This window comes from Montipora foliosa, chromosome 6, assembly GCF_036669935.1.
Source record: "Montipora foliosa isolate CH-2021 chromosome 6, ASM3666993v2, whole genome shotgun sequence".
Classification (NCBI taxonomy): domain Eukaryota; kingdom Metazoa; phylum Cnidaria; class Anthozoa; order Scleractinia; family Acroporidae; genus Montipora; species Montipora foliosa.
The window spans coordinates 10380126-10390125 of NC_090874.1; the positions used below are offsets into that span (position 1 = coordinate 10380126).

General features: G+C 42.0%; 1 protein-coding gene across 1 annotated transcript in view; it reads left to right on the forward strand.

The window, feature by feature from the left end:
- Positions 1-5135: 5135 nt before the first annotated feature.
- The window catches only part of LOC138005022 (uncharacterized), a 5537-nt gene continuing 672 nt past the window's right edge, over positions 5136-10000 (forward strand). The window contains exon 1 of the mRNA XM_068851313.1: positions 5136-7178. Within this exon, the coding sequence (XP_068707414.1) occupies positions 5136-7178 (2043 nt within the window). The remainder of the gene's footprint in view (positions 7179-10000) is intronic.

Here is a 10000-nt window from a genome sequence, read left to right on the forward strand (position 1 = left end):
CCATAGAAACTTTAGTAGTTAACCTCAAATCTCTTTGCAACTCAGCAAAGATGTGTATTATGACTTTCGGGGTGCTTTGGACCACTTGTACCCATGGGTTCACCCTAATAACTCTTGTAATTCCAGCAAAATCTCCCTGGAATTTAGCGGATATGGATAGTATGACTTAGGAGGTTGTTTGGACCAATTCTACCCATGAGTTCACCCCTGTAACTCGGCTATATTCGGTCAATCTTCTTCCAACGTCAGCGTAGATGAGTAGGATGGCTTTAAGTGTGCTTTGGTACAATTCTACCCAAGAGTTTACCGTAGAAACTCTGCTAGCTAGCCGGAAATCTCTTTGGAACTGAGAAAAGATGTGAATTATGACTTTGGGGGTGCTTTGATTCAGTTCTACGCATGGGTTCACCCTAATAACACCTTTACTTCAGGGAAAATCTCTTTGGAGGTCAGTGGATATGTGTAGTATGCCAGTGGAGGTGGTTTGAAACAGTACATCCGGTCAATCCTTTTGCAAAGTTAGCGTAGATGTGTAGGATGGATCTGGGTTTGCTTTCCTACAATTGTACCCTCGATTTCATCATAGAGACTCCCCTGAAATCTCTTTGTAAATTTAGAGAAGATGTGTAGTATGACTTTAGGGGTGCTTTGGACCAATTCTACACATGGGTTCACCCTAATAATTTATCTCCTTTACTTCCAGGAAAATCTCTTGAAAGGTCAGTGGATATGCGTAGTATGCCTTTGGAGGTTGTTTAGAACAATTCTACCCATGAGTTCACCCCTGTAACTCGAGTACAACCAGTCAATCCTCTTGGAAATCGTCTCTGAGTTCCAAAGAAATTTTAAGGGAATTACCAGAGTTTCTATGGTGAACGCATGGGTACAATTGTACCAAAGAACGCCCAGAGCCATCCCACACATCTAAGCTGACGTTGCAAGAGGATTGACCGAATATACCCGAGTTAAGGAGGTGAACCTATGAATAGAATTGTTTCAAACCACCTCCAATGGCATACTACACATATCCACTGACCTCCAAAGAGATTTTCTTGGAAGTAAAAGTGTTGTTAGGGTGAAACCATGCGTAGAACAGGTCCAAAGCACCCCCAAAGTCATAATACACATCTTTTCTCAGTTCCAAAGAGATTTCCGGCTAACTAGCAGAGTTTGTATTGTGAACTCATGGGTAGAATTGTAGAATTGGTCCAAAGCACCCCTGAAGTCATACTATTGATATCCCAACGTCTCTGAGTTCCAAACAGATTTCCGGGTAACTACCAGAGTTTCTCTGTTGAACTCATTGCCTGATTTCATACGGTGGGAGCCTGGCACTAGTTATCGGTTTTGCCAGACGGAAGTGAAAAATGATGGCTCGCCAAAAATGGTTTTTGCAGCATTAAAAAAATCAAAAATGATGTTTGTCTTGAATCCCTCAACACAAAGAACTTGGGAGAACTTAGTAATAGTCTCCGGGACTAAAAGTGAACTAATTGTTTCAAAAATTATTACCATTTAAAGATGACCCGGCTTTGCTCGACAATCTCTGTCAAGAGCAGCTTTAAGGCAACAGCCCTTTCGATCGGAGATCCCACTACCAACAGCGGAATGGAAATGCAATACTTCCCTCTTTTCTAAGATTTCAATAGACGTTATCAGGAGAAATCAATCTAATAGACGATAGGGAATGATAGGACAATTTCGCAAAGCTCATCGAATGTTTCCTTCAAGACGAATGAAAACCAACAAGGTTTTCAAAGATGGTAGTTATTTATTTATCAAGTCAAGCATATTAAATAATGTTTGTTTTGTAGTCATACGAACTGCTACTGTCTTGTTCATCGACAATGTTCCAAAGAAAGGTTTTTGCGAATGTGCTGTCGGAAAGTGTGATCTCTGTTGTCATGTTGTACGTTTACAGTTGGAATACTTCATAACACCTCATAACACATAACCTGTACACAGAAGCCGCTCAAAAGTGCATCGACCAAATTTAAAGAAAAGGAAAGAGGCAAAAGTTAACTTGAAGGGTATTGCTCATATCAGCAAGTATTTTAGAAATGCAAAATCAACAAGACGTGTGAATCAAAGAAAAAAAGTTGTAGTTTGCGATGTAAGTGATGAAAATAGTGACTAACTGAAACGAGATATTTCACCATGAGTTTTCAAGTAGTAGATGGCCTGTCTAGATGCAGAATCAATTTGTCAAATCTGAATTTTCTTAAAACTCTAGAGAAATTTTAAAAAAAGTCACTCAGGATTGTATTACCATTTGTCCTACAAAAATTCTTATCTGAACAGAGAACAAAACAAACATGACTTCACAAAACTAAATCCCCCAGATAACCTAGAACAAAACTCCAAAACACCTTCTGAGGTTGAGGATACAAGGCACTCCTCATTGATAGCCACTCATTCTAACATCTTCAACCACGAGAATTGCAAACTGGGGCAGCCTACTTCAGAATGTCAAGGGCAACAACAAGAGCAAATATTTTGTGCAGATAAAACTCTTAAGAGTTTTTAAGATGAGTCAGACTAACTACAATGATCTACAATTGGAAGATACATTGATGTCCAACAAAGCACTTTTAATTTGATTGCCATGGCTTAAGTGTTAACCTGAGGACTGGTAATAACAGCAAGTAAGGCTACCATCACCCCTGGGTTTTCAAGGAAACATAGACTTTGATTAATCATCGTTTTACATAATTTCTAAACAACGCTGATGCAAGAGGATTGACCGAATATAGCCGAGTTACAGGGGTGAACTTATTGGTAGAGTTGGTCTAAACCACCTCCACTGTCATACTACGCATATCCGCTGAGTTCCAAAGAGATTATCCTGGAAGTAAAAGAGTTAGTAAGATGAACCCACGCGTACAATTGGTCCAACGCAATCCTGAAGTCATACTACATATCTTCTCTGAGTTCCAAAGAAATTTTAAGGGAACTACCAGAGTTTCTATGGTGAACGCATGGGTACAATTGTACCAAAGCACGCCCAGAGCCATCCTACACATCTACGGTAACGTTGCAAGAGGATTGACCGAATATACCCGAGTTAAGGAGGTAAACCCATGAATAGAATTGTTTCAAACCACCTCCAATGTCATACTTCACATATCCACTGACCTCCAAAGAGATGTTCCTGGACGTAAAGGAGTTATTAGGGTGAACCCATGGGTAGAATTGGTCCAAAGAACCCCCAAAGTCATAATACACATCTTTTCGCAGTTCCAAAGAGATTTCCGGCTAACTAGCAGAGTTTGTATGGTGAACTCATGGGTAGAATTGGTCCAAACAACCTCCTAAGTCATACTAGCCATATCCGCAAAATTCCAGGGAGATTTTGCTGGAATTAGACGAGTTAATAGGGTGACCCATGGGTACAATTGGTCCAAAGCACCCCCAAAGTCATAATAGACATCTTTGCTGAGTTCAAAAGATCTCCGGGGAACTACCCGTGTTTTTATGGTGAACTCATGGGTAAAATTGGTCCAAAGAACCCCCAAAGTCATAATACACATCTTTTCGCAGTTCCAAAGAGATTCCCGGCTAACTAGCAGAGTTTCTATGGTGAACGCATGGGTAGAAATGTACCAAAGCACGCGCAAAGCCATCCTACACATCTACGATGACGTGGCAAGACGATTGACTGAATATACCCGAGTTAAGGAGGTGAACCCATGCGTAGAATTGTTTCAAACCACCTCCAATGTCATACTTCAAATCTCCACTGACCTCTAAAGAGAATTTTCTTGGACGTAAAGGAGTTATTAGGGTGAACTCATGGGTAGAATTGGTCCAAAGCACGCCCAGAGCCATGCTACACATCTACAGTGTCGTTGCAATAGGATTGACCGAATATACCCGAGTTAAGGAGGTGAACCCATGGTTAGAATTGTTTCAAACCACCTCCAATGTCATACGTCACGTCTCCACTGACCTCCAAAGAGATTTTCCTGGGCGTAAAAGAGTTATTAGGGTGAACCCATGGGTGGAATTGGTCCAAAGGACCCCCAAAGTCATAATACACATCTTTTGGCAGTTCCAAAGAGATTTCCGGCTAACTAGCAGAGTTTCTATGGTGAACTCATGGGTAGGAATGTACCAAAGCACGCGCAAAGCCATCCTACACATCTACAGTGTCGGTGCAAGAGGATTGACCGAATATACCCGAGTTAAGAAGGTGAACACATGGGTAGAATTGTTTCAAACCACCTCCAATGTCATACGTCAGGTTTCCACTGACCTCCAAAAGATATTTTCTTGGAACTAAAGGAGATAAGCGGGTGAACCCATGGGTAGAATTGTGCCAAAGCACGCTCAAAGCCATCCTACACATCTACGCTGATGTTGCAAGAGGATTGACTGAATATAGCCGAGTTACAGGGGTGAACTTATGGGTAGAATTGGTCCAAACGACCTCCTAAGTCATACTATCCACATCCGCTAAATTCCAGGGAGATTTTGCTGGAATTAGAAGAGTTATTAGGGTGAACCCATAGGCAGAATTGCTCCAAAGCACCCTTAAAGTCATAATACACATCTTTGCTGAGTTCCAAAGAGATTTCAGGGAAAGTACCAGAGTTTCTATGGTGAACTCATGGGCAGAATTGGTCCAAAACACCCAGGAAGTCAAACTTCACATCTTCTCTGAATTCCAAAGATATTTCAGTTTCATACATAGAATCCTACCACAGCACGCCCAGAGCCATGCTACACATCTACGCTAACTTTGCAAGAGGAAAGATTGGATGTAACCGAGTTACAGGAGTAAACGTATTGGTAGAGTTGGTCTAAACCACCTCCACTGTCATACTACGCATATCCGCTGAGTTTCAAAGAGATTATCCTGGCAGTAAAAGAGTTATTACGGTCAACCCATGGGTAGAATTGTTTCAAACCACCTCCCTAGAGGGAGGAGAGCTGGTTTGAAAACCAAAGCTGAAGAATTAAAGAAAATAACCAACATTCCTGTGCTCAATTCGCCGCGAGTTTCATATGCAAATAACTCAAACTCATCTCGGAGGGCGAATTTGAATAACTTGATTTCTATTCCAGCAAAGAAACACCAAGTCCAACCCACGGTCGGCTGTCATTTTGTCCCATCAATTATCCTGTCCAATCCTATGTCTCTGACACCAAAGCTGAGTGAGGTCCAAGAACTTCTTCTACGGCAAAATGTTCAAATCCGATGTATTGTGGAGTCTTGGCTTAAAGAACACATTAGCGACTCGGTTGTAAACATTGAGGGCTACAGTATCATGCGGAAAGACCGCTCTTCACTCGACCACGGAGGAGTGTGTGTTTATATCAAAGAGGACATAAAATACGAACTTGCGGAAACCTTAACAAGCTGCATCGACCATGAAATTATTTGGGTCAAACTGATGCCCTCAAGATCTTCTCGCGGTTTTTCGTGCGTGATTTTAGCTGTTGTTTACTACCCCGGCCGGACAAGCCCGGCGGAGTCCGATGGTCAGAAGCTACTCAACCATCCATTTGACAGTTTGACAGCAGCAGAAACCATGTTTCCTAACTGCGGGCTAATTATTACCGGCGATTTTAACCGCTTGAATACTGGTCGCTTGCAGTGTCATTTCAAACTGAAACAACTTGTGAAATTTCCAACAAGAGGCGATGCAACGCTTGACCTGGTTTTAACCAACTTGGGCGAGCATTTCTCGACTCCTAAATGTTTTCCACCCTTTGGCCTTTCAGACCATTGTACAGTTATCGTCCAGCCAAGGAAGAGAGTACCCAACCAACACACTCGGAAGTCCATTACCATCAGGGACATTAGAGACAGCAATAAGATGTGCCTTGGTCGGTACTTTAGTAACATCAATTGGTCTGTTGTCATCAGTCAGCCTATCTGTGAGGAAAAACTCCAGGTCTTTAACGAAGTGATTGAAATCGGCATGAGTAATATCATGCCAGAGAAAACGATCCAAGTCTACCCAAAGGACGCCCCTTGGATGTCGGTCAAGCTGAAGGAGCTAATACGCATGCGCCAGCAAGCTTTTCACGCCAATAAATCAGGCCTGATATACAAGTACTATCGTAATGCAGTAAATAAAGAAAGGAAACGATGTAAAGCAAAGTATTACACTTCTAAGGTGAAAGATATTAAAGGTGTCAACCCGCGCCAGTGGTGGAGCGAAGTGAACAAGCTCAGTGGATCAAAAAAGCAAAATTCGTCACTATTTTCCTCCCTCAATGTTCCTGAGTGTAACAACTTGTCTCCAACGAAAGTTGCTAATTCCATCAACCGTGCATTACTGGAGCCACTTCAACCTTACGAGCCCATCGACAGCGAGCGTGCGGCCCTACAATTGCCCCTAGAAGAGAATCCGGAGTTCCTAGAGGTGTCCGTGCAAAGAGTGTACAACAACCAGCTTCACCTGAATAAGAATAAAGCTTCTTCCCCGGATGGCCTTTCCAACTGGGTGTTAAAGGAGTACGCCGAAAACCTAGTTACTCCCGTTCAAAACATCCTGAACGCCTCATACAGTGAGCAAAAACTACCCTCAATGTGGATAATTGCGGATGTCATCCCCCTACCCAAGGTGAAGCAAGTCACCAACCCAAAAAAGGAACTGCGTCCAATCTCTCTCACGTCTACCCTCTCGAAAATATCTGAGGACTTTATTGTTTCTGATTACATAAAACCTGCCCTAGAGAGCCTAGTTGACTCCAACCAGTTTGGTACCATATCTGGTTCTTCAACCGTGTTGGCACTCATTAGTATGATTCATAAGTGGCTCGAAGCAACGGATGGTAACGGTGCTTCTGTGCGTGTCCTTCTCTTTGATTATCGAAAGGCCTTTGACCTCATAGACCACAAGAGTTTGGTGAACAAACTGACGCAGGTCAATATTCCTAATAGTGTAATCAACTGGGTGATTGACTTCCTTTCAGGAAGATCTCAAAGAGTCAAACTTGGGAAGGACTGCGTTTCAGAGTGGGGCACAGTGCCGTCTGGAGTGACACAGGGGACAAAGTTGGGTCCCTGGCTTTTTCTTTTGATGATTAATGACTTGACTGTCCCAAGTATCTTCAACATGTGGAAATATGTTGATGATACTATGGTATCAGAGAACATACCTAAAGGCCATCAGAGCAAGTCACAAGATAATCTCGTACCCAGATCTCACTCTGTCACTGGAAATGTGAGATCTGGTAAAGTTCGACAGTACACCCTTTTTAATTGGCTTTTAAAAAAAGGTTGCAGCAATGCAATCTACGCTCCGATTCGCTTATTTCGCGGGGCACTTAGTAAAGGTTTGGTTTTCGCAAGCTCATGTGCTGTTTTGAATAAATGCCAGTTGTGCGGAGGATAGTTTTGTTTTTTCCGACGCCGGAAAAGCTTTATATTTGAGGAAAATCATTTTAAAAATCTGCGACATTTGTGTAAATGCTACCGACGAAAGCCCCACGTACCCTGCCACTCGAATAAGGTTTTGCGTAGCTGGCTACGCGGGACGCAGAAACTAATAAATTCAAGTTGAAGTATGTAATTTATTCAAAACAGTATTTCTCGTTCTTAAAGCGTGACTCGCGAATTAAGTAGTGATCAATTGTGAATTTAAAGTTAGATTAACTACATTTTTCAAGAGATCGTGTCAAGAAAATAGCGTTCGTTGCAGTTATTAGGGAGTTTAAGATCTACGACGCCGACGTCGACGAAAACGTCACCTCAAAATATAACGTTGCACTATCGTAAGTTTCTCGCGGTTTGGCCATCTCGTTCGCGTCTTACGATGTGGCCGAAGTATCCTAAAAATAAATTGGTACGAGCGGTTTCAGAGCAAAAATAGGAAACGAAAGATTCACATTTGAAGGCTCACGTTGTCGTCAAAACCTCAAATTTGGTGATTTCACGTCGTTGCTGTGCAGAAAACCGCACGAATTATGCGCTAAAATGCGTGCTGCACGTGCAGCACGATTATTTTTCCTCTTTTAACCAATGATATTCTTGTTTCGTGGCGTTCTCGTCGACCACCGCGTCGTAGATCTTAAAGTCCCTATTATGTCTAAGCACTCTTTAACATTTTCGCTTTCAATTTACGGTTTGGTTAACTACACTTTTTCACGAGATTGTGTGAAGAAAATAGTACTCGTTCACTGATTAAGCCTAAGCGTTCGTTTCAGTGATTAGGCCTAAATCCTCTTTAACATTTTAGATTTCAATTTACGGTTTGGCTAACAACACTTTGCACGAGATCGTGTGAAGAAAATAGCACTCCTTTATGATTAAGCCTAAGCGCTCGTTTCAGTGATTCTGCAGTTGCTCTGACAATTAAACAATCTCGACCGTTCAAAAACAATCGCCTGTAGCGTTTCTTTCTGTTTGGGCTTAAGTTTTAAGGTTTCCTTGTCCTCTACCTAAAAGAATCTCTTCAAGAATACTCTCGAAATCCATGTTTATTCCGCAAAATCACCCAAAATCACAACAGAGAGTACGAACATGCGCAGTGATACAAAAGCCCGTATTTCGGGCCTCGCTGGCACTGAGCATGCTCGAAATCGAACTTTACCAGATCTCCCTTCCCTATGACCGTGGGAGATCTGGGTACGAGATTAGTCACAAGAAGCAGTAGATGCAATCTACGATTGGTCCAAGGAAAATTTTTTCCAGCTTAATGGCGAGAAGACTAAAGAGTTAGTTATATCCTTCAGTCCCCGCAACTCCCTAGGGTTTGCATAGACGGAACTCCTATCAAAACCATACAGAGCACAAAGCTACTCGGCTTCAATGATACGCTAACGTGAGACGATCATATAGAAGAACTTGTTAAAAAAGCGTCTAAGAAACTGTACTTTCTTATTCAACTTAAGCGTGCGCACGTTCCTACTTCAGATCTTGTAACATATTTTTGCGCATGTATCAGGTCTTCACTAGATTACGCTTGTCCTGTTTTCCATTACAGTTTACCAAAGTATCTACAAGTCGAGCTCGAAAGAGTGCAAAGGAGGGCCCTATCATGCATTTTTTCCAGGATGCACTACTCGGACGCCCTTCAGTTGGCAGGGCTTGAGTCCATCAGGGCCCACCAGGAAAAGTTAACAGAACACCTGTTTAAGTCTATTGTTAATGATCCACGTAGTAAGATTACCAGCCTCTTGCCTCCCTCAGTTTCTATCTCATATGAGCTGAGAAGGCAGAGGAGGTTTGCCACGCCTCTTGTAAAGACAAATAGATGTAAAGACTCTTGTAAAGACAAATAGATTTGCAAATTCATTCATAGTTAAGAGTGCGAGGGAAGCATTTAAGTAATTTCTGAGAGGAGTCGCTTTGTAATTTTATAATAGTAGTAGTTTTAAATTATTTCTTATATTTCTTACTTGTAAAGAGGCGCAATTCAGTTTTTTAACTGCAATGTTTTTCTTAATAAACACAGGCTATCTATGTCTATCTCAGTCTATCTATCTGTTCGCGTACGACCAATTTTCTTGTTTGTTCAGGACTTTCACCCGTTCATATATGAAGGATAGGCCGATATATTAGCTCAGGCTGATCATAATAACCTGGGCTCTCTTACCAAGCGGCATCAAAAGGGAAAAGACCTCAACCAGATTTTCTGAGCCCGCGAGACTGAGCACCCCAAGCAAACCATTGTTTTAGCGAAAACCACTGGTCAGCAACCCGGTTCTGGTCATTGCTGTCTAAAGTCTTCCCATTAAAAAACCAAAATCGCGGACTCGACGGTGCATTTGAGGCGATTTGAGAAGTGCGAATTTTTTGGCGCCTCCGGCACAAGAAACACAGGACACTTGTTGCTTTGGTGCAACAAATCGTTTGTAGAAACTGGGTGGTCAATAATGGAATAATCTGAAATCACAATTAACACCACGGCAGGTATAAAACACAGGTCGGGTCATTGTTTTACCAATACTGAAACAACTCTAACCCCTTCCTAATGCTAATCTTTTGTTCAAATACAACAGAAGACAACTTTTAGGCCTAAGGCTAGTCTTCGTAAAGGGTTGA